This window comes from Onthophagus taurus, chromosome 1 (genome assembly GCF_036711975.1).
Source record: "Onthophagus taurus isolate NC chromosome 1, IU_Otau_3.0, whole genome shotgun sequence".
Classification (NCBI taxonomy): Eukaryota; Metazoa; Arthropoda; class Insecta; order Coleoptera; family Scarabaeidae; genus Onthophagus; species Onthophagus taurus.
In genome coordinates, this window is record NC_091966.1 from 8,599,472 (window position 1) to 8,615,627 (window position 16,156).

General features: G+C 33.8%; 1 protein-coding gene across 2 annotated transcripts in view; it reads right to left on the reverse strand.

Annotated features, from left to right (window-relative positions):
- LOC111414879 (GTP-binding protein Rhes) overlaps positions 1 to 13,738 on the reverse strand; it is a 59,447-nt gene extending 45,709 nt beyond the window's left edge. For both annotated transcript variants that reach the window (XM_023046342.2, XM_023046341.2), the window contains exons 1-2: positions 13,559 to 13,738; positions 5,563 to 5,826 (exon numbers count right to left, since the gene is read on the reverse strand). In XM_023046342.2, the coding sequence (XP_022902110.2) occupies positions 5,563 to 5,764 (202 nt within the window). In that variant the 5' untranslated portion in view covers positions 5,765 to 5,826; positions 13,559 to 13,738. The remainder of the gene's footprint in view (positions 1 to 5,562; positions 5,827 to 13,558) is intronic.
- Between the last annotated feature and the right edge of the window lie 2,418 nt (positions 13,739 to 16,156).

Genomic DNA, 16,156 nt, shown 5'->3' on the forward strand with positions numbered 1-16,156 from the left:
ACTGTCAAGAATTGACAGAGATTGCAGACCTGCATCCTAAAGGCCATCAGGATAATCTCCAAATAGATGAAAGAATAGCAGGTCGTCCGCATTACTAGATATGGAGGCAAAACAGAATGGCTTTAAGTTCTACTTTTAGTGTAATAAAAATATACAATGATCTAGCGCTAAATAATAATAAAATTAAAACTAGAAGTAACACTAGACCAAGAACTAGAATGTTCTAGAGTCTGAAAACGCACGGCTAAACTCGAAACTTTCTAGTTCTACGTCTAGTGTTAGTTCTAGTTTTAACTCAATCAAAAATATACAACAGTCTAACGCTGAATAACAATTAAAACTAGAACTAATACTTGCACTAGAACTAACACTACACCTAGAACTAGAAACATTCGGGTTTAGCGGTCTTAAGAGATCTACGGCTAAACCCCAATGATTTAAGTTCTAGGTCTATTGTTAGTTTTACTTGTTGTTCAATAGAAATACAATACCCTTGCGCTGAATAACAATTAAAACTGGAACTACGCTCCTTGATTTATATAACATATAGACAACTCGTGGAATACCTCGAGTTTATCTATGAACATAGAATAGAACAACTTGGGGAATAACCCGAGTTGTATTCTATCTATAAGCTATATACTGATGTATTAAATAGATAAGATTAATAGTATGACAAAAATATTTTGTCCGTTATATCCGAAGTATATTAATAATGTAAAGAAAACTTATAATAATGACATTATCGATAACACATGCTCTACCTTTATTACTGCAACATGTTTGTTTTATAATATAATACTATTCCATGTACATGCTGTGCTCATAACAGTGGTTTATCGATTATTATTTCGCTTTTGTGCTTTAACTTGATATTATTATAAATATATTGATGTTAGTTTGTTGGAAAGCCTTCAAACTAATCTGATAAATAAAATCGAAATAAGCAAAACAAAAATTTTTGTTCAATCAGCAACTATAAGATAAATTAACAATAACAATCGGATGAATATATCGTGCTTAATAGTATCTACCTACTATTGGTTATAAATTTTCTCGAGTTGTTTTAAACTTACTTTGTTTTAAAAATATTCATGATATATTTCTGCGCTATCGGACTCTATGGAAACGGTATGAGAACAAAAGCTAAATTCGAACAAAGGGTGTACCGCAAGAGAGAAAAGCGTTGTTCTGGACAGGCACATCGAAATTTATAAATACGTTCATATTCTCACCCGGGTTTAATTCGAAAACTTTTAATATACGATGTTAAATTACGTCCAATCGATATTAAAATTAATGGTTAAAGTTTAAATTATTATTATTTTTGATTACGTTGTTATTATTGCATTATATCTCGCACCCTCAATCGCTCTCCGTCACCCCACCAATAAACCGTTTCAATATAATGTAAATGTATCAAGTTTCGTCGTTACTCGAATAGGGTTCCTTTTCCGCCAAAAGCTTTTTTATTAACCCTTATTGCGACCTGTCTGCCCGAATCGCCGCCGCACTTATCCGTTTCATTGCCATGAAACAATATTTTATATAGCGGCTGGAAAATGAAAGGCTTTATGTTCTTCGTCGGCAGACGAAGTCTTATTTCTGTTTTTATTTGATCTTAAATTCAGTTGAGAGGAATTACATACAAAGTCTAAATCAATTTAGTATTATCTTTTTAATGTAAAATCACTTATTTGTAAACTTATCTGAAAATGTAATTCCTAGTCCGTGTTGCTAATTGATAGGATAATTATTGCGCAATTTAATTTGATTAATTAAATTCAAGTCAAGCGTTCTTAGTGAATTTTAGCTTCGTCTTATCAAAGGTTGTTTGTTTCGCTAATATTTAATCGATACTCGATGTAACACTCGAATATTAAGTTTGGATCTTATGCTCGTTTATTTTAATTAATTTCGTAACATATTAAAGCATATAGGTACCTCTTCGGATAAGTTTTCATCTTGGCTTGGTAACTGAAACCTTTATATCTTTATTTCTTGTTACTTTGGTTTTTATAGACTGGTTTCTAAAGCCGGTTCCTCGAACTGCTCCATAATGCGTGTAGAATTCTCAACAATCTTCCAGAAATGAGTTTTCATCGTAGACATTACATGGCCGCATAATGACAATTGGGTAATTTAGTAAAAAGTGATCGCATGTCGAAGCTAAATAATTTGGAAAATTTTGACAACAGCAAAAATAACATATCAGCGAATATGTAACCCACACCAAAGGAAGGAGAAGGTCTAACAGAACAATTCACGGAGCTGTATAGTAAAATACTGCAGGATATACAGATTCAACCGTATCACAATTCCACTCTTTAAGAAAAGAACATCCTCAGGCAAAAATTACCGCGGAATTTCCCTCCTAGACGCTAAAAAAACAAATCGACGGTCGACGTGACACTTCTGCTTTATACATTTGACGAAAGTGATCCACAGAATACGACTGCCAACTTAATACAAACAATATCACCACAATTAAAACAAAGACACTGTAGAATTACCCTTGAATGAGGATGTGAGGCAAAATAACAGCCGCTTAACTGCTCTTCGCCATCTTAATAAACAGGATATAGAACAAGTATGTAAGCTAAAAGACGGATATAAGATGAGAAAAGACGAACTAAAAATCTTATGCTACACGGTCGACGCAACATTGATTGTAGCCACAGAGAATAGACTACAATGACTACTATAAGCTTTTAAAATACTAATATACATAATATCGCTACAAATAGAAAATATACAAAGCGTGCGTCAAGCAATAGGATTGGAAAATGGGGTCAGAGAAGAAGCAAGGAAATTCGGGCAGAATACGGAAAGTGTGGTAAGATAGACGCAAAGGCGCAGGAGATCTGGAACAAAGACATTTCACTAATGCAAAGGAATAGAATTGACAGATTGCAGACCAGCATCCTGAAGGCCATCAGGATAATCTCCAAATAGATGAAAAGATAGCAGGTCGTCCGCATCACTAGATATGGAGGCAAAACAGAATGGCTACAATACGTTTCCATAAAAAAAAGAGTTTTGAATCTTCCAAATGTTTCGTAAGATGTAGGTGAGTTATTGTGATTATGAATTTTTGACTCCTGCTTACAGAAACAGGATTTTCTTTTCCTGTGTTTGAATATCTTTTCCATTTTGTTAACTATTTTATCCGTTTTAATTCTCCTGTTAGTGTTTAAATCATGTAGAATATTCATATTATCCTCATATCATATTTTGACGAATTTAATAATATCTTCTATGTTTGGCTAAGCCCCATCTCATTCGCTCTGTCGACATTATTCTTATGACCGTAAATTTTAGTACCTTCTCTGGCTACTTTCTAATAATAGTTGCTGTTTCTGGTAAGTATTTTTGTTTTATCAACATTTATGTCATGAAGGCGTTTAATACTCTTTGGCTACTGAGAAGTCGGCTTTTTCCCATCTGTGTTCCTTTGTACGACAATTATTTATTTATTTTATACTAGAATCTTACACGATTGCCCATATGACTCTCCTAAACCTTATAATGACGAATTCTTTTTCAGTCTTGTACCTAACTATTCATTCCGTTACAAGACCAAGAACTATTATAGTATTAATTTCATTATGAACAAAAATAGCTTCATTTCTTTTCTCAAAAAACAGCGCTTGTTTAATACGATAAAGATGATCTGTCAAAACAATATTCGCCATACTTTGTCCAACATTCAACATCGAGACGTAATGAAACAGATCCAGAAATGATTAAACTGTCATATTGCTTCCAGGCTAGCGACAAAATTCCTTTTTCTGAAGAAGTACTCGAAGAAAAGCGAGCTATCACATGAAGTGAAACATCTTATTTACGAAACATTAAGCTTTGTCGTAGTGACAGCCTAGGAGGGTAACCAAGTATGTATCAAACATGCAGGACGCAACATCAAGTAAAGACTGCAAGAAGAATTGCAGCGTTTAAAATGATATGATATTCTGGATGTGCACATCAAAGCTTTCAGTCTTTGCAAGTCTTTCTGCAGTTCTTGTTTCTTATCTAAATGGGAATGGGAACCTTTTCAGCCAAGCCTTTTCCAAATTTTTTCAAGATATTGAACATCATGTCTCGAAGGATTGTGATAAGTGTGAAAAGAGAGATGTAAAAAAGAGATAAGTAAGAGTAGTACATTTTGGCGCCTCTCTATAAACAGTTTTAATTTTGTCAATTATGTGTAGACGAATTTTGCATTGCCAACATAATAACAATAAAAGGAACTTTTTTCATTCCATAAGCATCAAACGCTCAAGAGATCCAATGATGTGGCATCAATTTTAAATGATTACATTCGTCCCAATATTACAAAGTAACACAATGATAAAGTTTTTACTGGTATTGAAATAGCTGCTATTTAACGAGTAAAACCTCTTGAAACAAGCTGATCATTATCCAACAAATCTACACCCCATTATTAACTCAAGCTACGGGTTTGAACTCGTCCAACCAGGTCTCGTTAAGTAACACTACTCCGTAACATTTACGATTTTTTTTTGTTTTGGAATTTTCAATGATCGCTGAAATATTTACATAGCATTGCAGTTACAGCGATCGATTGAATGAAAACCCAAATTTACAAGGTCTTGGTTAACAGTATTACTGCGTCGATATTCAAAATAAAAGTTAAATTAGGTCATGAGGTCCCTTAAACATTATTAATTTATTCTCAAAACGACGAAAATTTTAATATTTGTTACCTGCAAAAACCGATAGCCAATCAAGTTTAGGAGGGTGTTCAGAAATTAATTTTACCATTTAAATAAATTACCCTTCTAAAAATATCTACGCTCCGTTTTCTTTTAACACCATAAATTATTTTATAAACGAGTAAAGTTTGCGTGCATTATTTATTCGCCGTACAAGTTAAGTACCTATTAATTTTTTTTATTGATAATCGATTTTAATATGGCATAAAGTTGATTAAAAAATTATTCTCATCCAAACTTAATGCCTTTAATATATTCCTAGTTCTTTGTAGGGTTAGATAACTTTCTAAACTCGAACTTTGAAACTTTCCCAACAAGCTTAACCAACACTAATTAATAATAAGCTGCAAACTGACCATTAATAAACGAAAATGTTGTCCTTTTATTCTCCAAAATTACATTACATAAGATTATTCTGCATTTGATTGAATTGAAATTCAAAATTGAATTGAAAATTGAATTTCAATTGTAAAACATATTACATTCCGAGATTATACCGGTGAATCCGTTTTGAAAATCACACGATTGATGCAAATCCATTTCAGCATTCGAATTACATACCGTATCCGTACGTGAAATACCTTTCTGTGAGGCCTATTTCTGTATTCCCGAGTATATCTGAAAGTTCCGAACGGATGAATCTCAACGTCGATTATCACAAAGGACATACTGAAAAAGCCAGAATGTAACCACCCTATCCGCTTACAACCCTTCAATCCACTTTGCCCCTCTACCTTTCAAATGCACGACAAAAACATTCTCTGTGTCATAGTTTGCTATTTTATTTTTTTATATAGAACGTTTTTAAATTTTATTTAACACTTACCTAACACGACCAATCGATAACAATTCTTTTGGGGTGGAATAACGTCATCACAAGCATTGGAGATAGCCGGACTTGGACCAGGTGTCGTTACGGTAACGGGAGTTTGTTCTTCTTGGTTTCCCCCATCCTGCTGCTGCTGTTGCTGCTTTTCCGAGTTGTTGTTGTTCCGACACAACCAACTCGTGCACGCGCCGAAGTTCATCTCCTCTTCCTGGTAAACGTCCGGCACAACCGCGGTTATCTCTCATTACGGTTCGCTCAATGCTGCAACCAAATCAGATAATTACCATTCAATGTAACGTAAATTGGAGCACACATTCAAATTTCAAATTACAAGATACACAAACAACTATACAATTGATTTTGGTCGTTATAAATATCAATGTTTACCTTTAAGCACATACGCACGTTGAATTTGCGGTAGTTTGAATAAATTGATTGTAACCACGTTTTAGGTATTGAAGTAAAAGGGGGTTAGACAAGTCGTAAGTGGTAAAGGGCCGAAATTGGAAATCGGGCGGGATGTGGCGCAATTAGTTCAATCTGTTGAAGGGTGGAAATTTGAAATTTCGCTATTCGACTATTGTAAAATGGGGAAGGAGAAAGGGTTGCTATAAACGTTTGATTACAAACGCGCAGATCTCTCGACCCGTATGAATTTTAACGGTTACTTTACGAGGCGATAAAACTTTATTGAACGATCTCTATTGTAGATCGTGAACTTAGCAAACGTCGTTTTTCTAAATGGTAGGTATTAGATGAGAATATCTAACTATGTAATAATCTACCTGCTGTGTTGGCCATAGAAAACTTACTTGCTTAAAAATATATTTAAAATAGACACAAATATAACATATAGTGATTTAATACACTGTATACTCCAGAATATTATAAATGAAGAATATTATAGAAGAAGACATTGAAATTATCGCTAAAACCATTAATTTTAATATGAATCATAAAAATTGGGGCGTTAATTATCTGGTTTCTAAGAAAAATATGTTGATGCAAATACAAAAGCTAAAACCATCTATATTAATATACGCTATAATTAATAATCTAATTTCCCAGGAGAGCTTGACAAAGCAACTGAACGAAAAATTGAAATTGGATACATGGCCCTTAAAACATCCTTAATAAAAAATAATGACTAAAAAAATTGTTAGTCACCGAAAATATGTTCTTTGAATATTCTAAAAATCTAAAAATTTCCTTGACAAATGCAAACCCCCTATAAATGATAGAATTTAGTTAATTTTTTTAATAATCTTATTATTTCAATTTTCGATAAATATGCTCCACTAAGGAATAGACGATTTTCTAAAAGACGTAGTCCTTGGCTTACGCCGCAGTTAAAACAAATGATGTGTTTGAGGGATAGGGCTTACTCTAAATATAAGCACTCTAAGAATATTAATGATCTGTATAGTTACAAAGATTTGAGGCGGTACGTGGAAGGAGCGATAAGAAGAGAGAAAGAGGCATACTTTGATTCGCTGGTGGCTCAGCGTAGTTCTGCTAAGCTATGGCGGGTCCTTCGTGATTGGGGTGTCGCCAGACAGACCATTGCCTGGGAGTTTGGGTAATGCAGATGAGATAAATGATTATTTCGCTAGATCTTCTGAATTGGGAGGGGTTGTTGATCAGGATGTTGTTGACTTCTATAATAATTCTAAATTAAATCCTACTAATAATTTCCTATTTGAAACGGTAGATGAATTCATTGTCGGTTCACTACTTTTGAAGTTAAAATCAGGCTCTGTTGGTTTTGATGGTGTTTCATCCTTAATGTTGCATCTTTGCTGTCCCCATATTCTACCTTTTGTAACACATATTATAAACTACTGTTTAGCTAACTCAGTTTTTCCAGACGCTTGGAAAACTGCTAAAGTGATCCCACTGCCTAAGATAGCCAATCCTACTTCGTGTGGTGACCTTAGGCCGATTAGTATTTTGCCTGTTTTGTCTAAGATTTTGGAAAAAATCATGGCCTTTCAGATGAGATTTTTTGTTGAGGGTTGCAGTGTTTTGCCGACGACACAGTCTGGGTTTCGTAAAAATCATGGATGTGGTACAGCATTGATGCATATAACTGATGATATACTGCGGGCAGCTGATGATGACATGGTTACGGCTTTAATTCTTTTCGACTTTTCGAAAGCATTTGATACGGTGAATTATACAGTTTTGGATTCTATTCTAAAGTACATTGGGTTTTGTACTAATGCTGCTGCCTTAATATTGAATTTTCTTTCTGATCGAAGACAGGTCGTTTCCTGTGGCATGATCGTCTCGGCTGCCCGTGGATTAATGGCCGGTGTACCACAAGGTTCTGTATTGGGTCCGCTCTTATTTAGCATTTATACTTCTGGTCTCCAAAATTGTCTCAAATATTCTAAAGCTCATTTTTATGCCGATGATTCTCAGATATATTATTCTTTCAGACAGGATGATGCTCCTGTGGCCCAACTTAGGATTGCGGGTGATGTTGCTCGGTTTACCAAAATGGCTGCCAGTCACAACTTAAGATTGAATCCCTTAAAATCGGTTATGTTGTTGTTTGGTAGATGCAATGCCCGCAACGCTTGCTTTCATTTTAGAATTGAGCTGGATAGTGGTGACTTGGGTGTTGCGGGTTGTTGTCGTAATCTTGGCCTCCTAATGGATTGTGATGTCAGATTTAGGGATCATGTTACTTTAAAGGTCCGTAAATCATTTGCGGCGCTGAAGCTTATTTATAATATTAAAAACTTTTTATCTAGGGACATTAGGGCGAGACTGTGTGACGCCTTGGTACTCAGCCAATTTAATTTTTGCGACACGGTATACGGCACTTGTCTGGATCAGGTAACTGCCGGCCGTATTCAGAAAGTTCAGAACGCCTGTCTGAGACTGATTTTTGGGTTGCGTTTGAGAGATCACGTTACATGTTTTTTGAAGGAGGTGGGTTGGCTTAATATGGCTAACAGGAGGAAATTACATCTGTTAACTTTTTATCATAAATTACTTTTATTTAAGTCGCCTTCTTATCTTTATAATAAAATATCATTCCGGACTGATGTTCATAATTTGAACATCAGATCCAAGGGCTTGATTACTCCACCTCAGCACCGCACGGTTTTGTTTCAGCGGTCTTTCTCTTTTAATCTACCCAGGCTTTACAACCCGTTGCCAAGTTCTCTTAAGTCGTTGCCACTGAGCACCTTCAAAAAGGGCTCCGCGAGATCATTGTCTGTGACCAGAATGGGGCTAATGAGTAATTTATATCATTTTCGATTTTTTTACTATGAGTGTTATTTTTATTACTTTCTCTCTGAATGGCTGTTTTGTTGGTATTAGTATTATTGTCAAGATCGAATGTTTTATGTTTTGTTTTTGAATTTTTGATTTTTTTTTTAACGCAGGGTTGGGTGGTAGAGAGGACTATGGTCCTAACTCCGCCCTGCGCACATTTGTAATCTTTTTTTTTCTGTTGTTTCTATTAATAAAGGCATTATTATTATTATTATTATTTATCTAGAAAATCGTGGGATATTCAGGAACACTCACTACAAATTAATTCCTAAAAACACCAGAATACTTTAGATTTCAGAATTTCCTTAAGGGATTAGTAGAAATCCGTGCTTAAAATGCTTAACAATCTATAAATTCTTCCTCTCAAAATGCTTTTATATTCCTTGAACAAGATTAAATTCCGTGAGAAATTCTTAGATTGACTTGAGATATTCCCATAAAAAATAGTTATACGAGTTCAAAATAGTCTGTGTAACAAGTTGCCCCTTCTTATGAGTATTCACAATCAGACTTGTAGGGTGAAAAGGCCAATTATGCTATTTGAAGACATCGAACACCAAACTGTAACTTTGGCCGAATGGAGAGTTTGTTTGTGAAGTTGATGATCTGCTGAGGTGGAAATGAGCTTCATCACTAATCCACAAATTATCGATGAGCTGTAGGTTGTCTTCAAACATCTGTAGCATGCGCTTACAAATACCAAGGCTACGCTCAAAACTAACGTTCACAGGTTAATCTTGTGGGTGTCAAAGCATGGACTATTTGAATCTTGTACGGATGTAGGTTATTATATAAAATTCTTCTTACTTAATCTAGTCGGAAGTCCTAGAGCAGCGAGACACTTTGCAGATCAGTGAGGATTTCTTACAATCACTACTCGTACAGTCTCTATATTCTTGGGACTCCAGTACTGTCTTGTTTTCTTAAGGTGGGTTCATGCAAAGTGTTTTAGTTTTAGTCATAATCATAGTCATAAGCGTTTCCTGTAGCTGTAGTTATAAGGAAAGATTTTGACATATAAACAGCCGTGCCATAACTCGTGCCAAATTAGAAATCGGGAGTGAAACTGTTTTGTTTATTATGAATAAAAAGAAAATTGTTGTCGCTGATAGTGTAATGTGCTTGAATGCAGCTCTATTAATCGCACAAAGATTAAGAAATAAAAGACGACGGCGTTATGGCAGAAGACCAATCAATAAAAATAGAGAATTAGAGAGATATTATGCCACTCTGATTAAAAACATGTTGGAAAAACAGGAATACGATTTGCAATTTTTTATATATGTTCGCATGTCGTTCGAAGAGTTTAAGGAATTGTTAAGACTGGTTGAACCTTTTTTAGAAAAAACACCAAATAAAGGTGCAATTTCACCGGCTTAAAAGTTGATAATAACCCTACAGTAAGTTTTTGATTAATTTTATATTATAAAAAAATTTAAATTATGTAATAAAATTATTGTAGTTATTTGTCAGAAGGAAGTTCTATGCAAGAACTAGCTTGGAATTTTCGAATGTACATTATATAATTAAAGAGACAACAACTGTTCTGTGGGACGTACTACAGCCCAGAGTGTTACCAGAGCTAACAAGAGACATATATAGCCTCTCTTGAAGATACATTCTACAAACGATGGAACATGCCAAGGAATATGCAAGCACCAAGCATCTGGATGTAAGTTCTTCAATTATAAACATACCTTCAGCATTGTTTTAATGGCATGTGTAGATGCGGATTATAATTTCATTATAGCAGATATTGGAGCTAGTGGAAGAAATGATGACAGCACTATCTTTAAAGAATCTCTTTTCGGGAGAGCTTTTTTAAATGGAAACATAGCTATCCCTTTTCCAAAGAAATTGCCTAGAAGCAACATTATACGTCAACATTTTGTTGTGGGTGATGCTGCGTTTCCTCTAAGGGAAAATATAATGAGACCATATCCCGGACAGCACTTAGGGCTAGAAAAAAACATTTTCAACTATCGTTTATCCAGGGCAAGGAGCACCGTTGAAAATGCCTTTGGTATACTCTGCCAGTGGTGGCGAATTCTACGGAGGCCAATCATAACTAGGGTAGACATAGTAGAAAATATTGTAAAAGCCACACTAGTTTTACATCACTTCCTTCGTATTGGATACGTACAGGATATGGTGATACTATTCAGTCAGAGTCAAGGGAAATTATAAATGGTCAGTGCGATCAATGCCACTGCAAAATATAGGACGGGTTGGAAGCAACAATGCGGCAAGAAGGTTCCAGAAGAACAGAGACTTGTTGTGTAAATATTATAACGGTATTGATTAATACAATATTCATAAATAATGTTTTTGTGTTTAATTTCAAAACAAGAGATAAATAAAAATAACTCTTTAATTTTGAGTTAATTTGGTCCGCATTTGACTCCATTGAAATAATTGTCGAAACAATAACGCACAACAACCTTAATATAATAAAATACAAAACCTAACTGACCTAACCTCAATTTATAAAATAAAACAAAACACTGCTATATTACAAGGACACAAAAGAGAAAAGTGTGCATGTGTCACGTTACGACCGATTGTTTTAGCTTTAAGAAGTTAAAAGTTGGGCAACTCTTGGGACTAGGACAAAAACCATTTTAGTTGTAAGGTGAACATGAACAGTACTAGTATAACACAATACCTTAACCTTCCACTCTTACGACTATGCCAATAACTACGACTAAAACACGTTGCATGAACCCACCTTTATTGTTTGGCCTACTATTTTTAAGTTCAGAATCCAAACAGAAATGGATTCCTACTCGAAATGGACTCTACCTTCCTAAATGTCGGTGTAATTCGCGTTGTACTTGCATATAATTTGACCATTTTCTAAATAAGCTGTAACAGCAAACCACGTTGTTCACCAGTCCAATTAAGCATGTTGACTTAACAGTCAAATGTATTGAATATGATAATCACTGCGAATTAACTCATTATAAAAGCCTCAATATTCAAAAAGTGAAACTTTTTGCTGCTTCTATACAAAATTTATCTTTTGTCTTAACAATTGTTGCAAAACAAAATTAAATGTATGTTTTATAATACTTTTTTAATAGTTTTAAATAGCTTGACTGCCCCAACCTGTATATAAAAAAGTTTATACAACCTGGTGATTTTTCAGTAATACCAGAAACCTCAAAAATGTTTGAGAACCCTTTAGAAGTCTCCATAACACCTTAATAATTTTAGATATCTGAAAATCTACTGTAAATGCTTACAATTAATCTTCAAATCCACATCGGTTTGCAATTTAGTCTTATTGTGGCTAATGAATAAATTGGTTAGCATAAGAGTCACATTTAGAGATGTTTGAATATTGTCGTGGTAAAGGTGACGATTCGTTATAGAACCTTGACGGCGATCACCTGTTTTTGCGCATTATAATTCATCTTTGTTTATGATTAAAGACCTATGATTTATATATAGGACAATATAAAAATTGATTTAAATTTAAAAAATTTCTAAAACTAATTGATTTGAAAGCAAATGCAGTGAAGACCGGCTATAACGAGCATCCAAGGGAGCGGAAGAATCGTTCGTGATTGCCTTGTTATAGCCAAAGTTGCCAAATATGTAATCTAAACTTATTGTTAATAAAAAGTAGTCACCCGTGGTTCTTAAACGACAAAACATACTTTTATCATTTTGTTATTACTTAATTTAACAAAAATATAAGTATGTTATACATACTATTCAAACTAAAACTATATGCAATCTATAACTAAACAAATATACTTTTTTTGACTACAAAAAACTCTTCTTTAGTGAAATATTATTTGATGTTTTTTTGCAATAATTCCTAGCGAATATTACTATTGGACATACATTCACTTTTATCTGTATAGTTGGTTTCAATGTAACGTGATACAGTAAATAGTTTATGCATGACTTTACCTCATCCGCTCGTTATAGGCGGTACAAAACATGCAAAATTAGTTATAATAATTAATTAGTTATAGTAAAATAATTATAGCCGATTTTTAGCATCGTAAGGATAAGACTTTTGACAAGACTTGAGACATGCTCGTTATATCGCTTGTTCGTTATAACCGGTCTTTACAGTATAATCTAATAACACAATCTAAAACTAAATGTAAACAATCTCCAACAATTAGTGGTATTATAGCATAAATTTTCAAAATTTTCTTGTTAAAAAAAATGACCACGTTTTCCGTTCGATATTACATATAACGCGAACATTTCGTGTGCAGTTTGTGTAAGTAATCGCCACACGTGTGACGAATGATAAGGGGTGCGAGTAAAGAGGGTGTGATGTTTCAACATGAAAAGAATTCGTTTCAACGATCGTTTCCGATCGAGTTTACCACCATTTTTCCCAAAAAAACCCTTAAAACAGATTTCTTTTCACATTTCTTTATGCAAAACAAACATTGACGATAAAAAACGTCAAAGTTGGTATTTCAAAATTAAATCAGTTGAGTATCACGAGTACCAACTCAATTTTAATTGAAAACGAAAATGTAATCACAAATATCCCGTTGATAATAATTAATAAATTAATTACATTATTAATATAATCTGGTTAAAATAAAACTTATTTTTTTGTTTTTTGTTTGAAAAGTAATTAAATATAAAATTACAAATATAAACTACGATGTTAAAATGTGTTATATATAAAATAATAAAATTGTAATAAATATTTATTATTATTTACCATTAAAGCGAAACTTTCACGTTTTTGTCTGCAATTAGATTTAAAAACCCAGCTTGTTTTAAACACTATTAAGTCTTTATATTGATTTTTTGTGAAAGTTCGAAAAGAATTTACGGAAAAACACGCTATTTTATACGGATCATTTTTATATTATTGTTATGAACTGTTCGCGTCGCGGCGCAGCGCATATTGTTGTCTCTTACCGGTCACGAAAACGCTCCAGCTTCTACAAAATTCAAGCACGCGCCCTGAGCTTTACAATTACCTGAAGTTAGGAACTATTCGTTCAAAAATATAGTGATATAATTATTTGTAAATACATAAATCTTCGACCTAAATTTAATAATAAGTTAGTGGTGCACAATAATTGAGTAATTATAAATAAATAATAATTTGTAATTTTTTTGCTACCTTAAACTGTCACTTACTCACTTCACAATTATTGAGATTTGGATTTTTTAAGATTTAGCATTTATTTAGCAAATATATTAATAATGTATACAAATAAAATAACAATATTATTAAAAATGAAATACAATTAAAATGATTTGAATTAATAAATCAAATAAAGTGAATAATTCATTTCTTACTATTAAGAGCGCCATCTATTGCAAGATCTTTAATTGAATCTGACACGATTAAAACGGTATATAGAGTTCTTTTCTTTTGAGATGTGTTTGTATAGTAAGTTATCTTGTTTATACCAAAAATTAATAAGTTGTGAAGTAAGAGTTAAAAAATAAAGAAACAAGCGAAATTAAGTATAAAAGAACTCTTCCGATGTGAAAAAATGTAATTCTTTTTGAGAACTTGGGACTGATTGTATGTCGAAATCCCACCGTAAGATGGCACTAGCGTCTATACTGAAATAATTTAATTAAACTAACAATTTTATTATTAATAATGGGAATGATGAGAGACAACAATAATAATTATTACCAGTATCATTCTTTTAATTTAAAAAGTATAGATTCCAATTCGTGTTATATTTTTGAATTTGCCGCTAACTTCAACTTTTAAAATTATAAAGTTGAAGTTTGTTCAGAATGACAGATGAAAACGTCATTTTAAAGTGATTTTTCGGTAAGAGTATATTAAAGTAATAATGGTATGATTAAATAATTAGATTATAATTGACATTATAGCTTTGTTTCAGCTAACGTGATAAGTTGTTAGAAGCTCGTCTCACATGTCATATGATGCAGTGATATTCAAATGTGCGGCATTATTTGACAGGTGTAATTGCATCTGAGGGATTCCCAACCAGTCGGAACGTTAATTGGAGCCACATAGTGGTTCCAAACAGTTATTCTGTGGTTGGAGCTTTTATATGTAAACCCAATCCAACCTATATTCTAGTGGTTCGATTCTTAGCGGAATAATTCTAAAATATCCCCAACAGATGGCGCCATATGCGTTCAATTTTTAGTAAAAAGTTTTTATTTAGAGAGTTGCATTTCTACAAAGCTATTTTCTATGATAGATGGCCCTGATAAAGCAACATTTGTAAGTCAAAAATAAATTGAGCAACGAGAATGAATTGGTGTCTAATTTAAACCATGATAAATCGTACGATTATGTACTGGTATACATGAGTCTTTGGAACACATTATGAAGTGTCGTAGTCTATTTTTTGGCCTATTTGTTTTAATTTGAAAAAACACATGACCATACAAAGTAAAATCAGCATATACAAGACCTGCTTAAGACCTGTAATGACATACGCTGCGGAAACTCTAGAACAAAAAGAATTATTCGAACAGCAGAGATGAGGATGGTCCGGAACCAAACGTCGCGCATGGAGGGACAATGTTGAGCGCATGGATGACAACAGATTGCCAAAAATTGCAAAGGATGATCCCAAGATCAAACAGACTTCCTGTACGCCCACCCACAAGGTGGTATGAAAGCTGAAATTCATCATCACAGCCGCGTCTCGAGATAATAGAGTACAAGGCAAAGGCCTTAAAAAGAGGAAGAAGAATTATTGTATTTTTTCAAATTTGTCCAATTAGAACTGTTGGCTAGGATATGATTTGTAGCTTACAGGTCCAGATTTGATTTCTGCAGGATTGTCCGCACAAGGCAGGTATTCCGTTTCTTGAAATTAAACAAGGATGGACTGCGTGGACTAAAGATCATAACAATAGACAACACGGTGATAAGCGACTAAAACGAGTTTTCTTGGTGTAGACAGAATGTTTACAATAATTTTTTTATTGTTTCTGTTTCCTAAACAGGTTGCGGCAATCAGAAACAAAATGTTTGGTGTGGACATACCTTTAGAGGCAGATTTCGTTCTTTGGCTGCAATTGGTGTTGATTGTATAAGAGATCTTAGGCAGATAGTGTCGCGGAGAACTGTGTCCCTACCAACGAACTTCATTTTTTAATCACCACTCATACCGACTTTTACGACGTCTTCTTTTGACGCAACTTCATAAAAGAGCCAGACTTCTATGGTGCCAAGAAAGACAACGTTGGATCGATGAATGGGATCACATAATGTTTGGTGACGAAGCCCTGTTCTGTTTATGGCAAAATATTCGACGGATAATGGTAAGAAGATTCCGTGGCGTTCGACGCAACAGGATAATGT